The sequence below is a fragment of the Biomphalaria glabrata genome, chromosome 11, assembly GCF_947242115.1.
Source record: "Biomphalaria glabrata chromosome 11, xgBioGlab47.1, whole genome shotgun sequence".
Classification (NCBI taxonomy): Eukaryota; Metazoa; Mollusca; class Gastropoda; family Planorbidae; genus Biomphalaria; species Biomphalaria glabrata.
In genome coordinates this window covers 37,770,254-37,796,308 of record NC_074721.1, presented here as the reverse complement: position 1 = coordinate 37,796,308, position 26,055 = coordinate 37,770,254, and the positions used below count along the sequence as shown (strand labels likewise).

The window sequence follows — 26,055 nt, the reverse complement described above, 5'->3', positions numbered from 1 at the left end:
ATAGTATAAATTCTCACACCGTTCAGCGAATTTTTTTTTTTTTAATTATAAAGGTTTTGCTTATTTCATGAATATAGGCCTATAATAAGTCAGATTCCTGAATGGTAATAACATGCTATATGTGAGTTCTGCTAATCGCACTGGATGACATTTTTGGATTTCTTTCCAAAAGATTTTGTTTTTTATTTGACATTAGTGTAATATACGAATTAGCTAAGTGTCACACTTTAATATAACAAAAACCATGTTAACATCTAAAGCTTTATTACGTTGAATGACGACAATCACTCCACACATAGTAAAGATCAAGACACGGAATGTGGTCAGTACAAACTCTAACGTGAATCCACAGATGTAAACAAACACTAGGGGCGACAATAGATAGAAACAAATTCACGACACTAAGATACTTTGAAAAGATATATTTTGAGAAATTGGGTAGGGGTGATTTGGGTGACACATCTCGCTTTGACGCAGGTAGAGTTAAACAAATGAAGACAAGACCAGCACCGAACACTGGTCGTTGGCGTCATGCGTCTGGCGATCATCTCCTTGGGAATGGTCATTACATGTGACACCTATCCCGCCCTCTCTCTTCTGCTCAAATTTCACTCCTTGTATATACTCTTTCCTCCACCCCTCCCCTCTCTCACGCGTAAGACGATAATCTGTTTCTAGCAGTCCACTTGACATCCCTAGGTGCGAATTTATAATCCTTAATCTTTAATTCCGAGAGCGGCCCAAAGTCTACCCCTCTCTTTCAATCTCTTCGCCCCTACGTCTTTATAAGCTCGCGTAGTTTGGACCATTCACTAATCATTTTATCCAGTACGCAGACAGACTAGAAAAACTTTCGCCATTTTATTCTATTATATTTCTAACTAAAAACCTCTAATATCTTAAAAAACTTTTTGAAAATAAAAGTGTGCCTCTTAATAAACACACATACACAAGCCAAAATGTTTATTAAAGAAAATGATGTGAAAAATAAACACACATTTACATTTAGTACGTGAAAACACGTAACACAAACACTCATGCAAAACATAGATATGAATAATTCTTTTAAAAGAATTAATACAATAAACGTACATAATGTATATCGCGCCAAAACGTCCCGTCGCCAAAACGGCTGGCGCCAAAACGACCTTCGCGCCAAAACGGCGGGGCCAAAACGGCGTCGCCAAAACGGCGGCGCCAAAACGTCCTGCTTCGCTATCACTTGTCTCAATGTGCTATGATCCTATCACTTGTCTCAATGTGCTATGATCCTATCACTTTCTCAATACGCTATGATCCTATCACTTGTCTCAATGCGCTATGATCCTATCACTTTCTCAATACGCTATGATCCTATCCCTTTCTCAATACGCTATGATCCTATCACTTTCTCAATACGCTATGATCCTATCACTTGTCTCAATGCGCTATGATCCTATCACTTTCTCAATACGCTATGATCCTATCACTTGTCTCAATGTGCTATGATCCTATCACTTTCTCAATAGGCTATGATCCTATCACTTTCTCAATACGCTATGATCCTATCACTTTCTCAATACGCTATGATCCTATCACTTGTCTCAATGTGCTATGATCCTATCACTTGTCTCAATGTGCTATGATCCTATCACTTTCTCAATAGGCTATGATCCTATCACTTTTCAATACGCTATGATCCTATCACTTGTCTCAATGTGCTATGATCCTATCACTTGTCTCAATGTGCTATGATCCTATCACTTTCTCAATACGCTATGATCCTATCACTTTCTCAATACGCTATGATCCTATCACTTGTCTCAATGTGCTATGATCCTATCACTTGTCTCAATGTGCTATGATCCTATCACTTGTCTCAATACGCTATGATCCTATCACTTGTCTCAATGTGCTATGATCCTATCACTTGTCTCAATACGCTATGATCCTATCACTTGTCTCAATGTGCTATGATCCTATCACTTGTCTCAATACGCTATGATCCTATCACTTTTCTCAATGTGCTATGATCCTATCACTTGTCTCAATGTGCTATGATCCTATCACTTTCTCAATACGCTATGATCCTATCACTTTCTCAATACGCTATGATCCTATCACTTGTCTCAATGTGCTATGATCCTATCACTTGTCTCAATGTGCTATGATCCTATCACTTGTCTCAATACGCTATGATCCTATCACTTCGGTACGTGACGTTTTGGCGCCGCCGTTTTGGCGCCGCCGTTTTGGCCCCGCCGTTTTGGCGACGGGACGTTTTGGCGCGAGCCGTCTTGGCGACGGGACGTTTTGGCGCGAGATATCATTGGACGATAATTTAATAAGCACGTAACTTTTATAATAATGTTTATTTCACTCTACCATAATATTGTATGTATAGTATAAATTCTCACACCGTTCAGCGAATTTTTTTTTTTTTAATTATAAAGGTTTTGCTTATTTCATGAATATAGGCCTATAATAAGTCAGATTCCTGAATGGTAATAACATGCTATATGTGAGTTCTGCTAATCGCACTGGATGACATTTTTGGATTTCTTTCCAAAAGATTTTGTTTTTTATTTGACATTAGTGTGATATACGAATTAGCTAAGTGTCACACTTTAATATAACAAAAACCATGTTAACATCTAAAGCTTTATTACGCTGAATGACGACAATCACTCCACACATAGTAAAGATCAAGACACGGAATGTGGTCAGTACAAACTCTAACGTGAATCCACAAATGTAAACAAACACTAGGGGCGACAATAGATAGAAACAAATTCACGACACTAAGATACTTTGAAAAGATATATTTTGAGAAATTGGGTAGGGGTGATTTGGGTGACACATCTCGCTTTGACGCAGGTAGAGTTAAACAAATGAAGACAAGACCAGCACCGAACACTGGTCGTTGGCGTCATGCGTCTGGCGATCATCTCCTTGGGAATGGTCATTACATGTGACACCTATCCCGCCCTCTCTCTTCTGCTCAAATTTCACTCCTTGTATATACTCTTTCCTCCACCCCTCCCCTCTCTCACGCGTAAGACGATAATCAGTTTCTAGCAGTCCACTTGACATCCCTAGGTGCGAATTTATAATCCTTAATCTTTAATTCCGAGAGCGGCCCAAAGTCTACCCCTCTCTTTCAATCTCTTCGCCCCTACGTCTTTATAAGCTCGCGTAGTTTGGACTATTCACTAATCATTTTATCCAGTACGCAGACAGACTAGAAAAAACTTTCGCCATTTTATTCTATTATATTTCTAACTAAAAACCTCTAATATCTTAAAAAACTTTTTGAAAATAAAAGTGTGCCTCTTAATAAACACACATACACAAGCCAAAATGTTTATTAAAGAAAATGATGTGAAAAACAAACACACATTTACATTTAGTACGTGAAAACACGTAACACAAACACTCATGCAAAACATAGATATGAATAATTCTTTTAAAAGAATTAATACAATAAACGTACATAATGTATATCGCGCCAAAACGTCCCGTCGCCAAAACGGCTGGCGCCAAAACGACCTTCGCGCCAAAACGCGGGGCCAAAACGGCGGCGCCAAAACGGCGGCGCCAAAACGTCCTGCTGCTTCGCTATCACTTGTCTCAATGTGCTATGATCCTATCACTTGTCTCAATACGCTATGATCCTATCACTTGTCTCAATGTGCTATGATCCTATCACTTGTCTCAATACGCTATGATCCTATCACTTGTCTCAATGTGCTATGATCCTATCACTTGTCTCAATGTGCTATGATCCTATCACTTGTCTCAATGTGCTATGATCCTATCACTTGTCTCAATGTGCTATGATCCTATCACTTGTCTCAATGTGCTATGATCCTATCACTTGTCTCAATGTGCTATGATCCTATCACTTGTCTCAATGTGCTATGATCCTATCACTTATCTGGACCAGTTAGGAAAATGGGGGGGGGGGGGAGAAAGGATGGATTTAGGTAGATTTTATCGTAAATTGGTTTCTAAAAACATTTAAAAAAACAAAACAAAATCAGACGTGTTCACCACTCTTCTAGAAAGGTACTTATGACTAGAGACGATTGTATAGTAATGTACTATTTGTTTCAATTTAAAGCGGCGACCTATAAAGGAGACTAATTCAGCTTATACCACCACAACAGTCAAGTACAATTTATTTCTCTTGTTCCTAGACACCAAACAAAATAATTAATTACCTATTAATTTTATTTTTTTTTAAATTGATTCTCGTGTTGTCAGGTAAAAGAAATAATTGTAGCAAAGTTCAGCTTGATCCGAGATTGGGTGTGGGAGAAATAGCGGGTACAAACTTTGTACCAGACTGAGTGAGTTGATAAAAGCTTTGTGAAAATAGATTAGTCTAGAAGGGATAATTGGAACTTGGAAGAAAATCTTAGTAGTTAAAAAGTAGAGTTGAAGTTGGAACAGTGAATTCCTTTGCAACAAAATGATATTATTTTTTTTTCTGTTTTTTTTTTGGCTTCATTGTATTTGTAAGGGGAATTAAAGCTAAAACTAATTCATTACAGTGGATTATGAAAAAACTTGCACCACACAACAGCTACGAGCGTCGCTTAGCTCCTAGGCTTTAGATTGTTTCTTCTGGTCACTATGTCCCCGTCTTTCCTTTTTTTTTATTTCAAGGAACGGGCCACATTTTAACGATCAGACATTTTAGCTATTGAATTAGTGTATCTGTTACAGTGAATCCTTTCTCTTTCTTTTTCATTCTCTCTCTTTCTCTCTCTCTCTCTCTCTCTCTTTCTGAAACCCACATTTGTGTGTGTGTGTGGGGGGGGGGGGTTTCGACCCTACACATCGTAACTTCTCAGACATAGTCTTTTTGTCTTGATTTTGAAAAAAAAAAAGACTTCTTTAAAAAATAAAAGAAGTGATATTTTTGTGCTACTTCTATTTATACTTTACACATAGAATGTGGCCTGTTGTAGAAATACCGAAACTAAAACACAAATGTTTAATTTGACAAGTTCAGGCTGCGATTCTGTCAAAACCGCGTCCTAGCGAGCACCTACATGGTCAAAGGAACCTGTGCACGAAACTAGTTCAAGAGATCTCTAGATACACGAGTCAGCGAGTGGTATTTTAGAAATATAATATTTGAGTATATTGAGTATATTATTTATGTATGTGATGAAAAGAGCATTATCGGTGCTGTCCCTTATAACCATCGCATTTTAATTCACTACTTTCTCTCATTTAAAAAACTCAGTCCCTGGTGCTGCTGTTCATTTATGTTTAATATGTATGCATCATCATTTGTTTCAGCACCTAGCTTCACTTCTATATTTACTTTCCAAATCACTCACTATTCGTAAAGATAACCTGCACCCACTAAACCACTGTTACATCAGATCTGAACGAAGTGGTCATCTCCTTTCCATTAGAACTAAAACAGAAAGATTTAAACACACCTTCATCCCACTTTCGGTCAGAGTGTTATAAGCTAAGATATACTACTTCTACAGCGGTTTAGCTACCAGCAGTTTGGGGCTACAAGTCAACGGCCGTCAACAACATTGGGTTCCTCTTTTTTTTTTTAAATCCTTTCCCTCACCCTTCCAAAGCAGACAGTGGCGTAGCTAGGGTGGGGATAATTTGAAAATCCCCAAGGGCCCCACTTGAGGGGGGGGGCAATATGTATTTAAATTGTTTTTTACATTAAATATTAAATATTACTCAAAATGCGGGGGCCCCCGAAGAGGTCAATCCTCAACCCGGGCCCCTGAATGTTGGCAAATTTCTAGCTACGCCACTGTGCATGAGCTATTGAGACTTACCCTGTGCCCAGTGCCACTTTTAAAAAGCCGTTATTCTTGTATCCGTTCAACGTGAACCAGTTGGGGACACTGGAGTTCCACCTTGCGGTCTCGTCCACATATGTGACGCACACTCGGTCCATGATGTACTTGATGGCTCGCTTCAGTACGGTGACGTAGTACGCCCCTGAAGCTTTGAGCCAATGGAAAGAAAGTCGTTAAATAAACTTACATTTCAACTAAAAAAAAAAAGAATCTAAACACAACGTTTTAACTAATTTTTGTCGTTTCTTCTGAGCTAATAAAAATACTTGAAAAAAAATACAAAAAAGCTTATATTGTGTAAAGAACCGCACAATTACTGTCATATTTCTCAATAATGCAAGATGTAGCTCCTTTTTCTGTATAAACACTCTTAATTAATAACCACTAATTAATAAACTAATTGGTTAATTTGGATTAATTTATGTGCTGTCATCGACATTGAATAAGTATGAAAAAAAATTAACTTGATCCGAGAACGAGAGTTGGGCGAAATAGCGTGTACAAGATTCGTATCAGACATGCAGTCAGTTGAAATAAGCTTTGTAAAAAAAGCTGAGCTAAATATTAGAACTATATACACAAGTTTAATATCTAATATCAAAATTAGAATTTTAACATCAGAGGATAACGGCAAAAAAAAAAATGACCTAAAAAAAAAAGAAAACAAAAGAGCAGGCCTTTACAACAGAAGTAAACTTAAAACCAAAGCTAATTGTATATCTATTAACAGGCTAAGAGATTAATTTTTCCTATAATCGGGATCAGCTCCAATGGCTTAATCTTCTTCATCTTCGTTCTCATTATTAAGTTGGCGGGTTCACAACAGACGACTAGAACAATATACGAGATAAACTGCGCAGAAACACCTCTCCATATAGTTTTCTTTCTATAAGGGTGTTTTGGGGCCTGAGTCTTAATAGAGAATTCCGTTTTTTTTGTTTGTTTTTTTGAAGAATATGGTTGACATTTTAATTTAAGGTATTGTTACATTAGAAATGTAAACTCAAAGCTATATCAACGTAAAAATTATAAAGAGCTTAGCTGGAAGGTGAATAAAGCTCCACTGACCTTGACCTGAATAGCTCGGGTCAATGACATATGGTACCACGTTGTCCCATCGGATTGTGAAGTTTTGAACCGCCCTCTTTCGCCTCTCACTTAGAGGCTCGCCGTACAGTAGCTTGACCCCACTTTTACCACTGAAATGAAACAGCAAACATAACATAGACAATTGGTCACAAAAACAATCGGTCATATAATTACTTAACCGCATTAACAATAGCCATAAAATAACCTAACCACATAAATACTTGGCTGCATAAACAATTGGTCATTTATATACATAAAAAATTGTCACATAAACAATGGTCACACAAACAGTTGGCACATAAACAATTGTCACATAAACAATTGTCACATAGACAATTTTAGACATAAATAATTGTCACATAAACAATTTTAGACATAAACAATTGTCACATAAACAATTAGCCAGATTTGGCCACATAAACATCAAAGCTTGAATTTTACCTGCCCTTACACTAAGTTAGATATTCAAGGGTATTCTAATAAGTATAAGTCAAATCAATAATAATGACTCACTAGTAAGACCCGTAGAAGCTGGGTTTAATTGGGTATTTCCCGAGTGACGCTACAGTACATCAAAAAGCTAGAACGGAAATAGGATAGAGACAATTGCAGACGATAAAGGCCGCTTGTGATATGACGATGTGGGTTGTGCCTTTCTTTTCTGTAATAAAAGTTTGTGTTCTAAATAAAAGGGCCGGATTCACTTATTTTATACTATTTCTTCTGTTCCCGGTGTGGACATTTAAGAGCTGGTGACTACAAGTACTATCATTTCAAATAAACAGACTCACAACTTGTTCAATAACCCCCTCCCTCATCTACCAAACACCAACACAATTCTCACTAATAAAAAACAAAATACCTACAAAGTCGTTAAATACAAACATGGCATGAGCGGCATTGTACAGTGAAAAGAATGGGTTCGCTTCTGTGAAGAAACAAGTTCCTTTTACGTTGAAAGTGCCTTTTTAATTGCGTAACATTTCAACATAACATATATACACGGCAACGTTATATACAGATACCCAACCTCACTCGCTGACTTCCTCTCTTCTTGTTTACACACTCGTCACTTCCTTCAAGTCCCCTAACTCTCGATACCCAAACACTTGACCGTGTGTCACGGTTGACCTCACACAGTAACCGTGTCACCACGGCTTCTTTCCGGAAAGTTGTAGCATGATATTTCAAAAAAAAAATTAAAGCTCTATGAATTCAGAAACATTCTATATATGTCCAATGAATTTTGCTTTTTTTTTTTTAAAGGGTAAGTCAAGATTTTAAAATCATATTTAAATGCAGAATCAGGGCCTGCCTTAGATAATTGGAGGCCCTAGGTGAAGTGAATTTGATGACCCCAAATGAAATAGAAAAAATAAAATAAATAAAACTGGAAAAAAATGTGTGTGTCTTGTGCGAGGCCCCCACCAATAGGAGGTACTAGGTGGCTGCCTTGTTAACCTATGCTTAAGGCTGGCCCTGGCAGAATATCCCATGAAGCTACAGACATGTCTGAATGATATATTCGCGAGTCCTGCAGAGGAGTTCCTGACCCTTCCTCCATCTCCCCTCCCCATATATTTTGTTCCTGAGATAAGTTTTACATTTATTCATAAATAAACGCAGACTAATAAAAACGTAATTTAATTAAATTCCCTCTCCCCCCGGGGGATTTAAAATGGGTTATCTTCCCTTTAAAAGTACGCCCGCACGCTCCAAACGAAAATTGGTCAGCTTTAATTGAGTGCATATTTAATTTTTTTTTTAACCATTATTGCTCTTCTTATGATTCTTTTCAAAATAAAATTAAGTCAAGTACCTTTGAAACACCTTTGAAAAACGTTATAGGAATTTGGACATTTTGAATAAAGCGGGGCAGGTTTTTAAACAGTACTCTCCTCCCCCCCCCCAACCCCCTTTTCCTATCCCTGTCTATGGATGGCTGCCTGGTCGTGCGGTTTGCGCGCTGGACTGTCGTTCGGATTTATCGACGGTCGAGGGTTCAAACCCTGCCCGCTCCCATCCCCCGTCGTTCTGCGGGAGGTTTGGACTAGGAAGTAAACTATCTTCAACTCTGAAGGAACATCCGAAAACATGTAAAACATTTTACAAACAAAACACCCTAGAGAACGCTCTGCTTCACCCTAATGACAGGTGCCCAGAATATCAGGTGACTAACGAAATTTGAAATGTTTCACTAGATCTGTCACCCGCTCATCATTGAATCACTCTTTTCTTTTTTTGACCTTCTGAATATAATCTTACAATCTTTCAAGCAGACGTGAGTGACGTCACAAATATACGTAAACGGTTCGTGGCCCTGTCAGGAGAAATTATTATTTCGCGAAATTGTTTCACAATTTTCTTTCATTAGAATTTGGTGCCTGGTGCTTCCTTTACATATGTAAAAAATGTATGGTCACAAAATAAAGAGGGAGCCGGTCGACTTGGCAGCAGAGTTGCGTGTAGAGGCTTAAGGCTTACGTAGAGGAGCCTGGATTTCCTTTCGTGAGTTTACATTGGAACTGTGCCTTTTAGCTTATCCAATTATTTGACTTGATCGAGGTAAAATATTTTTTTAAAATGTGTGTCGTTGAACTATCAATATCATTGATCGTAGGTCAGGACACATGTATGAGATGCTTTGTACTCGATTCATCTTCCGGTGTATTTTTCCTAATCATGTATTGCCTGGATAGACTTGGCAAACAAAATACACCTTTCAGATCTTGCGATCTATAGAGCAGACGATGTAAGTATCATCTGTTTTCTGTGGCCGACTGTTCACAAGGGTGTCACGTGGCCAGCACATAGACCAACCGCCTTTACTTTTACCCAACTAATTTCAGGTACCCATTAGAGTAGGGTAGACTCATGGGCGTCCCAAGAATCCTTGAATTTAAAATCCCAGTCTTCACCGAGATTCGAACTCAGATCCCTCGGTTCGGAGGCCAAGTACTTAAACCCTATACCACCACGCCTCCTTATCCTGGATATCTTGCATGAATTATTTTATGCATTTTATGTTTGTTTTCTAGATTACTAGAGTAATTCTGTTGTGAATGTAAATTTTATTTTCTATAGCTATAGTTGTTTTGCTATTTTGTTTGGTATAATGCACACATTGTAAGACAAATTCGCTTATGAATAATAAAGATTAGTACTATTATTATTATTATTATTATTACATGTATTGATCTTGATCTAAACTATATAGATCGTGCCTAAAAAACATGACGTCATCAATTGATGTTGTTTATCTACAACTGATCTCTTTTTTTAAACATTAGACTTAGCTGAAAGGAATAAAAACAAATAAATAAAATAAAATATATCTTTAACTCTTTCTCTCCTAATTGAAGATTCCAATGTCGATTTGACCTCATTAAATTAAATTAATGTTTAATTTTATAAACTTTATTTTGTGGACTATAAAAAGAGCATGCATTCCCCTTTAATTCTATACCAATTAAAACATTTTCCGATAACAAGCGATAAAGTTATTGAAGCTTAATTTTTAACAGGGGAGTGAAATAGTAATGAGCAAATTGAAGAATTCCGTCGCAACGTGGAAAAATAATTACGGAGAGAAAGAGTTAATGTAGTGCTACTTTCATGCTTTGTAGCATGCTCAGAGCGCTATGGTCCAATCTCATTTGTGGACCAGTGTGGGGAGGGGGTATCTGGGAGAAGGTTTTCCGCGCTGCCTTTGGGCGCTGAAGTAAAACACGCACTGCTCGAGTCGGGTGTCGAACCTCGCGCCCCCTCCTTAGGTTGCCAAGTATACTTAGCCTCTCGACCACTCATCCCTAAAGTGTCCTAGAGATTTGTTATTACAAATTATGAGCTAGATATCATAATATCTTCGGGCTTATTAAATATAGTTGTCATCCGGATATAATTGTGCATAATAAAACTATAGGATAGTGCATTCAAACAAAAACACTAAGAATTTAAGCAGTTTTTTTTTTATTTTTTAGATTACTTAGCCGACGGTAATATTTTAGGTGTTTATGATACAATAAACAAGCCATTAGCTTGGTCATGTCTTTCTTTATTTATCTAGAGTAATTGTGGGTTAGATCTTCCATGAAGTGGTCCAGTTAGACCCTACAGAGAAAATAAATAAGAGAGTATCAGAAAGTATCTATATAGTATAACGAACTGATCTATAAAAGTAAAGTAAGGTTTCCCTTTTAGGACTTTTAGTCTATAGGGCAGATGATGTAATGGTCATCTGTTTTTGAAGGATGATGATGTAAGCATCATCTGTTTTCTGTGGCCTACGGTTTACGAGGGTGTCATGTGGCCAGCACAACGACCAACCGTCTTTACTTTTCCCCAACTAACGTCAGGTACCCATAAGAGCTGGCTGGACTCGGAAGCACCCAAGGATCCCGAAAGCGCTTTACCGCTCAGCTACCGCGCCTTCCTGAACTGATCTTTAATGGATTGAAAGCTGTGATCTAAGTGTTGAGGACACTATTCTCTGATACCACGGATAAGGAAAGCAGCAGTTCCTTGCAGAGTTGCCCTTGTTTCCCTACAGAGTTAACTCGCCATGCGTACCAGTTTCTTTTTCACTCAAAGGACCATGTTTGGGGTGTAGTATCGCGCACTCGTAGAGCAGGTTGTTCACCGTTTCGTCGTCTTGTTGGCAGTGTCTACTGTGTCTATTGATATTTGCTTTGCTAAGATGGTCTGCCGCTATCAATGTGAAATTTACAAGACATGATATGGTATAGTTTTTTGTTTTTTTTTGAGTTATAAATTAGATGAATAACCTGAGGTCTGGTCGTATGAAGTAATCGCTAAATCTAGGACTTCAAACATCCCAGGAACTATTAAAAAAAAAACGAAATTTTACATCTCCTTAACAATATAACTTCTGTTATTTTTTAAAATAAATTTGTTATTATTTTCTTTTTTACGGCACCATCACACTCTAATCGAAGATGATCATCTCCCTTTGGACATATTTTTAAAAAAATATTTACTTCCCTTGATTGAGTAGTGTAAAAGCTATTTCAACAAGATCTATAAACTCAGATATTATCATTATCAAATCGATCTACTCAAGGACATTTAAAAGTGATATACGTTAAACGTAGGTACATGTTTACTAGTATACAGACATACCTCATACATGACAGCAAACAGAGATACACAACTTTAATCTGGTCATAAAAGGAAGCATGTATATGCCTATAGGGATTTTCCCGATAAACTATATATACATGAAGCTAAACTGAATGTCACTGCTATATAGTTTAAAAGAGAAAAAAAAGATATACCTTTAGTACCGCTAGTTAGTTGTCCATTTATTTTTAGTAAAGTTTTTAGTCCAAGAGTGAAAGTCGAATGCTTCCTACCTATTAAAATTAGTTTGAGCTACGAACAGTAACTCTAAGAAAATTTGATTCTAAGTTGCTAAAATGTGAACAATAATTATACTTAAAAAAGATGTATAACACTTTTAATATTTCGTACACCGGTTACACCATTTCGTTATCTTTTTATACTTTTCCGCCATGTAAGAAAAACCTCTAGTTCAAACGTACATACCTGGTCAGGCTTCTGTACACATATCTATCAGAAGTAGAAAGCCCTCTCTTCAGCACGACGTTTTGGGAACTTGGACTCTTGAATTGATTTTTCTGTTCTAAATTCTGGTGAATGTGACAAACAAACAATTTAGACAATGCACACATTTTTCGAAATTATTTTTTTATAGAAAAGAAATGTAGCTATCCATGGCAGTCTGTGAAGCCTTAAAAGTCATTGACTCTCAACTCCTCGAGGGACATTTGAGGGCAACACAGATTGTTGTGGTCACTGACTCAAAATCTGTACTACAGGCTTTGCAAAGCCCCGGACCATGGACCCTCAATACCGACACTGTCATCATGGCCTCACACAACATAAAGCAGCGCTATGGCACCCCTGTAATAATGCAGTGGGTACCGAGTCACATAGGTGTGACTGGCAACACTATTGCAGACTCCTTGGCCCACCAGGGAGGGCAAATTCCATCCACTGAACAGGCTGTAAGTTTTCATCATGCTCTGGCTATAATTAAAAAAACAGAAATGGAAAAGTTGTTTGAGTGCTGGGACAAATCCCAAAAAAAGCCCGTGGAGTCTGTGAGCTCATGAGGCGCCCTGACCGCACTTCCCGGTGGTGGAGGCTGTCCAGGCCTGAGCAAGCTATTACAGCACAGTGCAGGACAGGCCATTGTCCTGTTGGGTCATATTTCTCACTGCTATGGCCAAATTTCGATTCACGGTGCCCCCGATGCGGGGAAGAAGAGGAAACCGTGCCTCATATTCTGTTTTACTGCCCCAGACTTGCTGATCTCCGTCTCGACAGGTCTGGGAAACCCAAAATTCTCGACCTGTATGGCGACATTTATGCACTACGCAAGACAGCAGGGTTTCTGTCCAGGGCTTTTGTAAGAGAGGATTTAAGCCTCTCAAGCCCTCACTCAAATGGAGTTTGATGATGATGATGATGATGATGATGATGATGATGATGATGATAATGATGATGATGATGATGATGATCACTGACTAAGTATGACTAAATACAATATTCACGATTCTTCTAAAAATGGTGATAGAGTTAGTATTACAGACATCTCGAATGTATAGGTCAGTGGTTAGAGTTAATACTAAATCGCTCTTTAGAAATGAAGTACGATAGATAGCGAATTTATATGGGTCATGTCAGTGAGATTACTGCTAGGCCTAATTCATATGAGAGCCTAGTGTTGTAACCACTCTTTGCGCACCACTATCAACACCAACAAGTGCGCACCATCCACAACAGTGCCGAGATTCACCGTGGCGAAACACGAACATCCAGTATGAACTAAAGCCAGCACTAGAACGGAAGTGTTTGTTTCACCAAGCAGAAGGGGCGCCAGTGGACAGACCAGTAGAGAGGCGAGGGATTATTTTACCCCATAGATTACAGATTTACTTCAAAAGAGAAGATAATTAAGTGCTACGTATTTCAGAAATCAATCTAGTCATGCATGCATTTCAGTGACTTGAACTCTGCTACGTCATCGGTTTTCCTGGCTGATTCAGGCAACCCATTCCATTTTCTAATGGCACTAGGGAAGAAGAAGCCATCGTACGAATTGGTTCTAGAATACGAAACATGAAATATGTCGCTATCTTTGTGTCTGACTCAAATTAGTACACCCAGAGGCGTTGTCAGTGGGAGGGGTGGGGTGCTTGGTGTCTTGGCAGGTCGTTCTTAAAAAGTAGAATAGGTTCTTGGTATTGTGTTATGATAGTCTACGCTCCTGGGACAACTGTGGAGACAACAGACATTTCGACAGGGCAGATTCACTAAAAGGAAAGATAGATTCACTAAAAGGAGAGATATACTCATTAAAAGGAGAGATAGATTTACTAAAAGGAAAGATAGATACACTAAAAAGATAGATTCACTAAAAAGATAGATTCACTAAAAATATAGATTCACTAAAAAGATAGATTCACTAAAAGGATAGATTCACTAAAAAGATAGATTCACTAAAAAGATAGATTCACTAAAAAGATAGATTCACTAAAAAAGATAGATTCACTAAAAAGATAGATTGACTAAAAAGATAGATTCACTAAAAAGATAGATTCACTAAAAGGAGAGATATACTCATTAAAAGGAGAGATAGATTTACTAAAAGGAAAGATATATACACTAAAAAGATAGATTCACTAAAAAGATAGATTCACTAAAAAGATAGATTCACTAAAAAGATAGATTCACTAAAAAGATAGATTCACTAAAAAGATAGATTCACTAAAAAGATAGATTCACTAAAAGGATAGATTTACTAAAAGGAAAGATAGATTCACTAAAAAGATAGATTCACTAAAAAGATAGATTCACTAAAAAAGATAGATTCACTAAAAAGATAGATTCACTAAAAGGATAGATTCACTAAAAGGAGAGATTCACTAAAAGGAAAGATAGATACACTAAAAGGAAAGATAGATACACTAAAAAGATAGATTCACTAAAAAGATAGATTCACTAAAAGGATAGATTCACTAAAAGGAGAGATTCACTAAAAAGATAGATTCACTAAAAGGATAGATTCACTAAAAGGAGAGATTCACTAAAAGGATAGATTCACTAAAAAGATAGATTCACTAAAAGGATAGATTCACTAAAAGGAGAGATATACTCATTAAAAGGAGAGATAGATTTACTAAAAGGAAAGATAGATTCACTAAAATGGAAGATATATTCACTAAAAGGAAAGATAGAGGTTCTAAAAAGATAGGCTTACTAAAAGGAAAGATAGATTCACTAAAAGGAGAGATAGAATCACTAAAAGAAAAGATAGATTCACTCAAAGGATAGATAGATTCACTAAAATGAAAAGGAAAGATAGAGGCACTAAAAAGACTTACTTAGACTTAGGTCCTCCCGCACTGGGCGGCAAGCTGTCTCCATAATGATCTGTCACTGGCAACGTCCGAAGCCTCCCCCCACCTGGTGTCCACTGTTCTGAGGTCCTCCATAAAGGTAATACGAGGACGTTCCTGTTTGCGCTTTCATGTTATCGCAACTCTTGATGTGCGTAATTCATTTTGACGTAGAACATGTCCCGCAAACCTCATGCGACGCTCAGTCACAACCTCACTAAGTGTTCGACTTCAAGTTCGGCATAGGATTTCCCTGTTTGAGATCCGGTCTGTGTAACTGACTCCCAAAATCCATCTCAGCCATCTCTGTTGAGCCACATTTAGTCTTTTCTCAATTTTGACAGTTGACTTCCACGTCTCACATGCATATGTAGCAGTTGGAATGACGATTGTGTTGAGAAGGTGTATTTTTGTCTCGAGTCCAATGGCTTGGCTAGTCCAAATAGGCTGCAGCCTTTGGAAAATGCTCCCTGCCTTTCCTATTCGGCACGCTACATCATGGTAAGCATCTCCATCATTTGTTATGATGCTGCCAAGGTACGTGAACTTGTCCAGCTCTTCAAGCTTTGACTCGCCAAGTCTGACGGGGACACCCTTTGCCTTATATCCCACTCGCATAATTTTAGTCTTATCCAAGTTTATGCGGAGGCCAATTTTGGGTGCCTCTCTGTCTAGGCTCTCCGTCATTTCTTGAATGCATTTATTTGTAGCCCCGAGTAGTGCAACATCATCAGCAAAGTCCAAGTCCGTCAATCGGAGTTGTTCATGCCATGGAATACCAAAGGCAGTCTGGTTCATTGCTCTCCTTATTATGTAGTCGATGGCTAGGAGGAAAAGGAAGGGAGATAAGATGCACCCCTGTCTCACACCTGTCTCGATTGTAAAAAACTCTGTTGTTCCCTCTTCTGTTTTAATGCAGCAACTAGACTGACTGTAAAGGTGTCGTAGGATCTGGACGAATTTTTCTGGGATACCGTATTCTCTAACTATTTTCCATAGTGATTCTCGGTGGACACTATCAAACGCTTTTTTGAAGTCCACAAAACTGATCGTTAGCCGTTATTGGTACTCAAGACTTTGTTCTATGATATTTCGTAAAACGAAAATCTGCTCTGTACATGATCTGCCTCTTCGGAAACCTGCTTGTTCTTCTCTGAGCCTTTCATCTACAGACTGTTGAAGCCGTCTCAACAAAACAGTGCTGAAAACTTTGCCTGGGACAGAGAGGAGAGTAATGCCCCTCCAGTTGTTGCAGTCTGCCAAGTTGCCCTTTTTTGGAAGCTTTATAATCACTCCCTTTTGCCAGTCCTCTGGGACTTTTGAAGTTCGCCAACAGAGATTTAAGAGATCAGTCATTCTGTTAACAAAGCACTGTCCCCCATATTTTAGCATTTCTGCTGATATCATGTCTAGCCCTGGTGCTTTGTTATTCTTTAACACTGCAATGGCCGTGGTAACCTCCTCAGCAGTTATTGGGTCTGTCTTGACCTTGAGATCATTGTCTGGAGAAGGGTCCTTGAATATGTAAGTTAGGTCTGGCGACAGTTGGTTAAGGGTCTCTTTAAAGTGCTCTACCCATCTTGCAGGATGCAAGATGGGTAGAGCACTAAAAAGAGATTCACTAAAAAAGGCGAGATAGAGGCACTAAAAGGTGAGATAGAGGCACTAAAAGGTGAGATAGATTCACGAAAAGGAGAAATAGATTCACTAAAAGGAGAGGTAGAGCGACTTGAAGATCTTCAAAAATATATAATTCTACCCCGCTCCCCGAACAACTGTTTGCGACCAGTTCACTAGATATTTATAGTAGATATCCATGTAACGGTGGATTTACCTTTAAAACGGTCTCTTGGCTGTACGGATTGGTCAGAATGTCATCCTGCCTGCCGCTCTGTTGACAGAAAGATAAGTCCATTATTCGAACACAGACGAAATATGGAATCTCAACACTAAATAAACTTCAACCAATATCATTCCTGTCCTTTGTATAAATATTTCTACACTATATCCGTTTAAAAGCAAAGTATTTAAACAAGGAGGTCATTTTAAAAGATTACTTTAGTTTGAAGAATAAAATGTAAACACAGCTTTACAGTACCTTGTTATTTCGTTTTAAGAGATTAGCTGATAAATCGTTGTATCGTTAAGGAGACTGTAACTTATTTTGGTATTAGATTTTTTGAATTATTTTAATTTGCTAGAAATTATAATACTTTTAATTTTAAGATTCCTTATTTACATTCATTATCTTATACTTCTTGAGTAAGTACCCGTTTCCACCTCTACGTAGTCAAAAATAATCAATTTTGGCGCAGATATTTAACATCTTTACGCATAAAAATTCCCGTATCTTCAATAAGCTAACTGCTTTATCAAGTCTAAAAGCGGACAACACTTTGCTATGGAACCCTGCTCAGTCCTGTGTAGCTTCCGCTCACCATGGCTACGCTGAAGGTTGGGATTAGTGAACCTGCTTTTTTTTTTAAACAATTAAACGACTAATAAATAATGAAATTATGTTATAAGCGAATATCCTTATTAGAGGTGGGTAAATATCCTCAAATTTCGGAATCAAAAATAAAATTAAAACAAAATTCTATAAGCATTCCACATGAGATAAATTGAAGGATCATCATCATTGGATTATGTATTCTAAGTGGTTGGATAGATAGATAGATAGATAGATAGATAGATAGATAGATAGATAGATAGATAGATAGATAGATAGATAGATAGATAGATAGATAGATAGATAGATAGGGAAGCGTGGTCGAGAGGCTAAGTGCGCTTGAACTTGGCTTGTCTTGGCTACCTAGAAGGGGGCTCGAGGCAGCACGGAAAACCAACTCCTAGATACCCCCTCCCCCACCACTGGTCCACAAATGAGATTGGACCAAAGCGCTCTGAGCATGCTATAAGCATGAAAGTAGCGCTATATAAAAGCTATAATAATAATAATAGATAGATAGATAGAAAAATACATAGATTGAAAATGGAAAGGTAGATAACGTACTGAAACTTCTGGACTCTTTATAACAGGAGATTTTAGCGACACTATAAGCGCCATGTGTCTGTCGATATATTTGGCATAGTCTGTCAATTTCTCTTTCCTCAATTGGTTCGGTTTAACCTGAAGAGAAATGTGTTAATTTACATTTTAAGTATAACTTTGTATTAGTTAAAGATTGAGTGAAATCCACCCAAAAATAAAAAACAAAACAAGAAGAAGAAGAAAAACATAAGAATACTTTAAAAAATACAAGCTTATATTAAGTGTAATTGTATAGCTTAGTTTGGATCAGTCATGTCGTTAAATTTATTGTAGATCTAGAATTCTAGAATGACAATAATAAATCTATGTGATTGGAAATATTTCTACGAATTGTTTTTATTTAGCGCAATCTCATGCTTTTAGCTTTCTCAATCGTGCTCTATGATTTGTCTTCTCTTATCTTATATTTCTTCTTCTTCATTGTTCTCATTGTTATGTTGGAGTGTTCATATGACTAGACCAATACATGAGATGAACTGCGCAGTGGTTTCCAAATCAGGGAGCTCTCCTTATCTTATATAATACAGACGTTACTTCAAAAAAGAAGATGATTACGTCCTACGCGTCATGCATTTAGTCATGCATATTAACTAATGACTTAAATTCTGCCAAGTCACTGGTTTTCCTGGCTAGCTCAGGCAACCCATTCCATGCTCTAATAGCACTAGGGAAGAAGGAGTATTTGTACAAATTTGTCCTAGCATATGGGATGAGGGTTGTAACTTTATCTTTGTGTCTTTCAGAGTATTTGATTAAATTTTGTTTTTGTATTTGAAGATTATGGTTCAGAGTTTTATGTATAATTGCTACTTTACTTTTGAGTCTTTTATCCTGAAGGCTTTCTAAATTTAGTGATTTAACTAAAGGTGTTACTCTAGTAGTTAAATGTGAATATTCGTTTATTATGAATCTCAATGCTCTATTTTGTGTCTGGACCAGTTAATAAAAGAAGAGGGGTGTGTGTGTGTGTGTGTTGTGTGTGTGTGTGTGTGTGTGTAAACGCGGTATCGTTGCTAATGTTACCGTGATAGCTTTTTTAAATGCATTGAAAAAAAAATTAACTTGTTAGTATGGGCTCAAGTCTCCTCATGGGGACTAATCCAGCTTGTACCACCACATTTGTCAAGTACAATTTCTTTCGATACCAAACAAAATAATAAATTACCTATATTTAATTAACTAATTAGATAAATTTTTTTATTGATTCTTGTTTTGTCAGGTGCAAAATTTCATCTTGATCTGACATTCGGTTTGTGGGAAAGAACGTGTAAAAACCTTTAACCAGACAGACAGACAGACAGACAGACAGACAGAGCTACTTAATATCAACTTTGTTAAAATACTTTTTTAAAAATTAAATTGAAACTTCCTTTGAGTAGGCCTTCTTCAAAATAATGTATTATTTAAATATTTTTTATGTTTTATCATTTAAAAATATGTTACAATTTATTTTTAACATAAAAAAATCTGACTTATTTATACCAAGTAAAGACATAATACAATTTTATTGACAATAACGCCCAACATTTTGTAAGTGCCAATCCTCACTTTCGGGACCCCCAGCCCACCAATCCTCACTTTCGGGACCCCCAGCCCACCAATCCTCACTTTCGGGACCCCCAGCTACCAATCCTCACTTTCGGGACCCCCAGCCCACCAATCCTCACTTTCGGGACCCCCAGCCCACCAATCCTCACTTTCGGGACCCCCAGCCCACCAATCCTCACTTTCGGGACCCCCAGCCCACCAATCCTCACTTTCGGGACCCCCAGCCCACCAATCCTCACTTTCGGGACCCCCAGCCCACCCCACCCCCAGTACCTTTAATTATAGCCCAATATGAATAAAATATTTTACTTTGTCTGATTGAAACAACAAGACACATCTTAAACTCCGCACTCGTAGCTCTTTGGTCCATCAGTTATAGCCCATGAAGACAAACACATTGGCTCGGCCTCCTCCTTCCTAGCCTCAAGCTATACAAACACAAACACAAACAACATCTACATTTACTTATTCGTTTTTTTGTTTTAGTACTTACCACTTTGGCATTATCAGAGGCGCAGTGGTAACAGTGTAGTGTGACTGACAGTATGGTGATCACGAGCAGAATATTCATTTTGATCTGATTCTAGCAAGGCCTGACAAAGTGATTTATAGAAAGCTAGAATGTAATGCTACTATTGAAACTGTCTCTAATGTGGAGGACCTATTTCATACAACATATGGACAAAGCTGAATAAGGGAGAGGGTCAGAGTAAAACAAAGGAAATACAGGAGAGGAAAAAAAAAGGACATAGGAAAAGATTGAGAGAGAGAGAGAGAAAGAGAGAGAGAGGGAGAGAAAGAGTGAGAGAGGGAGAAAGAGAGAGAGGAAGAGAGAGAGAGGGAGAAAGAGATGGAGAGAGAGGGAGAGAGAGAGGAAGAGAGAGAGAGGGAGAAAGAGATGGAGGGAGAGAGAGAGGAAGAGAGAGAGAGAGGGAGAAAGAGATAGAGGAAGAGAGAGAGGGAGAAAGAGATGGAGGGAGAGAGAGAGGAAGAGAGAGAGAGAGGGAGAAAGAGATAGAGGAAGAGAGAGAGGGGGGAGAGAGAGTGAGAGAAAGGGAGAGAGAGAGGGGAGAGGGAGGGAGGGAGGGAGAGAGAGGAAGGGAGAGAGGAAGAGGAAGAGAGAGAGAGAGAGAAATAGAAATAGTAAGCGTAAAAATAAAAGAGGCGAGAGAGAGAGAAAGAGAAGTGTGATGGGGAAAGAGAGAGGGGAGAGGGAGGCAAGAGAGACGGGAGAAATAGGGAATAGAGTAAGAGAAAGGGAGAGTGGGATGAAGAGAGCGGGAGGGAGAGACAATAATTACTTAAGAGAGAAAGAGCAAATAATACTAAATTAAAAGAAAGGAAATGAGAAGATACTAATAATTTAAGAGAAAGAGAAGATAACAATAATATAAAAGAAAAAGAAGATGTTAATAATATAAGAGAGAGAGAGAGCAGGAACAAATAAAAGACACAGAGAGCTAATGATAGCAAGAACTAGAACGCTAGAGCGAAACAGAGAAAGACAGAGAGAGAGAGACAGAGAGAGAGAGAGAGAGAGACAGAGAGAATAAATGTGTGGTTGAGAGAAAACGTAAGGAGGCAAACAGAAAGAGAAAGAGCGAACGAAAGATAGAGAAAGGAAAGAATGAGAGAGAGATGGGGAAAGACAAAGAAAGAAAGCAATAAAAAAAAAAGAAGTTCTACCTATCTCAATATAGCCGGTATTTCGGAGCTCTCAACGGCTCCAAGATTCGCCAGCGATGTGTAGACACCAAGCACCACTTTATATAGCGGCAGAGAGCAATAAGACGGCCATAATAGTTCTTTTATTAAAAACTCCCCCCACAATTCAACAAACTTAGAATACATACAAAGTAAAAACCCGTCTTTTATCTTTTTATGAATGCGTCATTCAACTATTACTAAAGATATTAGATTGCATCTAGATCTGTAGATCTCAATAATGCGAGGCAAGGGGAAGCAACCTACAATAAACCAATATCGTTTCTCCAATGACTGCCATCTTCCCCAGTCCAGTATTGTCTTTAACATAAAAATATATGAAATTTGAAACGATAAAATTATTCTATGCAGGTGCTGATAAGAAATGAAATAGTATTATTATTAAATCGAATTATTTATATTTATGTATAATGAAATGTATAAGGAAAAGGGATATAACCCAAACAATTTCTTTTTGAGGGAATTGTGTTTATTTATAGATATCATTTCATCAACAGATTCTGAAGATAAATGCATCTATACTCTTAAATACGCAGGGCGACGGGGGATGGCAGCGGGCAGGGTTCGAACCCGGACCACTGAACGACAGTCCAGAGCGTGTACCACACGACCAGGCAGCGATCCGTATATCAGGATAATTGTTCTCCTATAATAAAAGGACTATAATAATAATAAAACACATTTTCGTTCAAAGGTCAGTGACGTTTAATTTTCTAAGGAAAACTTTTGGGAAACACTGCACTGATTCATCATCAAACTATAACCCTAGCCCTAACCCTAACCCTAGCATTTTCACACGTTAACCTCTCTTACCTCTTAACATCTTCAAATGAAACCTGTTCGTCAGCTTGGAACCATCAATCATTTTCTTGGCAGACGGTTTACAAAAAAGTTCTTCACGTGACCAGGGCTGCCGACTTCTGCATTACCCAGGTGTCATATTCCCACTGCAGCAGAATGCACATAAGTGTGATTTTCAGATTGTGTGTCGATACTTAGGAATTAAACAAAAAAATAAAACTCAAACCTGATAACTTAACTCTTTCACTCCGTAATTATTTACCACATTCTGGTGGAATTAACGTTGGTATCGTCATTTAGGAGAGAAAGAGTTAAGCCTGACAGTTCATCTTCATTACTTGTGAAGTCAGACTAACGAGGGGAGACAAAACGCTCGTGTTGATTCCTTGTTGAAACATATACTAGTCATATTGTCCCCGGCTTAACCCGGGTACACGAAAGTTTGGTGGTCCTAGAGGTCCAACAAATGATTATCAGTTCATCATGTCATTATATATATGTCTGATTTACATATGGACCAACCTCCTGCTTAGTACCCCCCCTACCTAAACTAGTGGCTGGGTATCCTCTCCAGACATTGGGTTGGGTGTACATTCATTTAGTCCACAGTTATTATTCACCTCCCCTCATCCACCTGTATTAACTAGGCTGTGTACTGTACAACTATAAAAGTCAATCATCGTCACGCATTACTTGAAGTTTATTATTCTAGCGCTGGGGCCACAAACCTCTCATATTTTCAAAGTGAATTTTTTTTTAAAAAATTGTGGATCCTGATAGAATTATATTATATATCCGAATTAAACATCATAGAACTTTGAATACTTTTTTTTTCCTTATTATATTATTATTATACCTTTTATATAGCGCTATTTTCATGCTATAAATAGCATGCTCAGAGCGCTTTGGTCCAACCTCATTTGTGGACCAGAGGGGGGGGGGGGAGGGGGTATCTAGAAGATGGTTTTCCGTGCTGCCTTTAGGCGCTCAGTAAACACAACTCTGCCCGACTCGGGTGTCGAACCTCGAGCCCCCTTCTAGCCAAGCCAAGTTCAAGCGCACTTAGACTCTCGACCACGCTTCCCAATAAAAAATTCCTAATACTAAAGAAGAACAATCGTCCTGATATACGGATCGCTGCCTGGTCGTGTGGTATACGCTCTGGACTGTCGTTCGGTGATCCCTGGTTCGAACCCAGCCAGCTGCCATCCCCCGTAGTCCTGCGTACTTAAGCGTAAAGATGTATTTATCTTAGAATCTGTAGGAACATCCGTAGCAAGTAAACAATTTTATGTATCTGACATGCGACATATGTAGCTCTTTATGTCTATATTATTTAAGGTTATCTGTCCGAGGTATCGTACTTGCATAATTACATTCCAAGATGAATTTTTAATAATTATAATAGTAATCTTCATTATCCGTAAGGAAATTTGTCTTACAATTTGTGCATTACACCAAATAAAAATTATAACTATAGAAAACCAAAAAGTACATTCACACCAGACTCAATCATAATTAACATGTGACAAAGTTTATATCAGATAGTTTCTATTTACTGATTTGATTGCCCGGGTAACAGAAGAGTTTTTGTGTCAGTTTCTCTTTGCTATCGGCTACACCTACCCTAATTTTTTTAAATATCAAACATTCATTAGTTATTTAAGAAATAACCCTCTATAGATGTTTGAAAGAGAAATAGTCTATTTTTGTTCAAAAGCGTTTTTTTTTTCTTTCTTATTTCTTCATGTAATAATAAAAAATACAATCAAAAGACTTCAGCCACATTGTATGTAATTTGTTTCAGAATAGGTAAATCGTAAATTGCTACATGTGCCAATGAATACATGTCACTGACCTAAACACCTGCATTCATCTCGTATCTCTTACAAACATGTAAATTGATCTCCCCTGCTCATTGTTGCGTTAAATCCAAGGAACGTTTAACATTGAGAACAACAAAGTAATAGATCTATTATACTATAAATAATTTCAAGTAATCTTACGCAGATGTAACTTACAAGAAGTGTTCTCTTGTAATAGATTTAACTTTTTCTTCTGAATTTTTGAAAAACATTCACGTTATCCCCTCGATCAATAAGATAAGATAAGATAAGATAAGATAAGATAAGTGCCAAGCCGACAATGCGACGTTTGCATGGTTTCCTTCTTCTTCTTTCTCGTTCTCATGTTTATATTAGAGAGTTCAGATGACTAGACCAATATATGAGATGAACTGCGCAGTGGTTTCCAAATCAGGGACCTCTACATAGAGTTTTCTTTCTATTGGGGTGATTTGGGGCCAGTGTCTTGTACGGGCCTCTTGGTAGATAGTGCAGTCCTGAATTACATGGTCAGCATTTTCTGGTGACACACCCCATAGCCAGATTTCACTGGTTCCAATTTTGAGATTCTAACGGATACCTAACTTTAGTTGGGGAAAGCAAAGGCGGTTGGTCGTTGTGCTGGCCACATAACACCCCGCTTGTTAACCGTTGGCCATAGAAATAGATGACCTCAACATCATCGGCCCCATAGATCGCAAAATCTGATAGGGAAACTTTACTTTTTAATTTTGAGATTCCGGTACATATGTTGTCTCATTCTCCAGTGTTTTGTCGGGATAGCTTATAATGATTTCCAAGACCGCTAAAACCTTGACACAATTGCTTACAAATATCAATCTAGCCAAGATTTACTGCTGCCGGGGTGAACAAATGTGTAGACAAAACAATAAACATATACATACAGGTAATCCTGCCGGACCACGTCAAGACGAAATGGGTTTGGGCCACGAGGCCTTCATTAGCTACAAAACAAAATAATAACTAAGACAAAAAAATTCACACAAAAATAGGCTTAAATTAACTAGAAGCCTATTTTGAGTTAAAAATAAATGTAGTAAAAAGTAAAGTTCCCCCCTTACAGACCTTGCTATCTTTAGGGCAGATGACGTTAAGGCTAACGATTAACGAGCAGGGTGTCATGTGACCAGCACAACGACCTACCGCCTTTACTTTCCGCAAGTAAACTCAGGTACCTATTAGTGGACTCGGGGGGCGCGCTAAAAATTCCGGAATCCAAAATCCCATTCTTCGCCGAGATTCGAACCCAGGACCCCTACTTTTGAAAGTCAAGCGCTTAATCACTCCGCTACCGCGCATAATATAAAACTAGTGCAATTCTAAACGATGCTAGGGAAGATTATATTAATATCAAGAAGTCAAACGGACAACTTCTGTGCTGGCCTGCAACAAGGACACGTAGATAGTATCGTATAGTAAATAAACAGTTCTACAAACTGCTTAAATATACTTTGTTAATGTAACATAACCAAAAGACATTTCACTGCCACGCCCATATTTTGTAATAGTACAGAGAAAAAAAAACTGAGTCTCAAATGAACGCTGTTGTGTTTATTTAGTTTATAACATCTTAAGTTCACTCATAAAGCTGTTGCTTTTTTTTTCTCTTGCCAACGTTTATAGGCTGTCTTTGCCTTCTCTGTTTACTTACAGACACGCATAGACATTGATACGCAGACACAAGCAAAAAGACTCGTTAAAAA

The 26,055-nt window shown here is 37.9% G+C and overlaps 1 protein-coding gene across 2 annotated transcripts in view; it reads right to left on the bottom strand.

Moving 5' to 3' along the window:
- The window catches only part of LOC106053522 (uncharacterized), a 56,388-nt gene extending 34,607 nt beyond the window's left edge, over nt 1-21,781 (bottom strand). For both annotated transcript variants that reach the window (XM_056004530.1, XM_056004531.1), the window contains exons 1-7: nt 21,648-21,781; nt 20,455-20,554; nt 18,375-18,491; nt 17,196-17,252; nt 12,483-12,586; nt 6,897-7,027; nt 5,805-5,976 (exon numbers count right to left, since the gene is read on the bottom strand). In XM_056004530.1, coding sequence (XP_055860505.1) covers nt 5,805-5,976; nt 6,897-7,027; nt 12,483-12,586; nt 17,196-17,252; nt 18,375-18,491; nt 20,455-20,532 — 659 coding nt within the window. In that variant the 5' untranslated portion in view covers nt 20,533-20,554; nt 21,648-21,781. The remainder of the gene's footprint in view (nt 1-5,804; nt 5,977-6,896; nt 7,028-12,482; nt 12,587-17,195; nt 17,253-18,374; nt 18,492-20,454; nt 20,555-21,647) is intronic.
- Nucleotides 21,782-26,055: the final 4,274 nt, after the last annotated feature.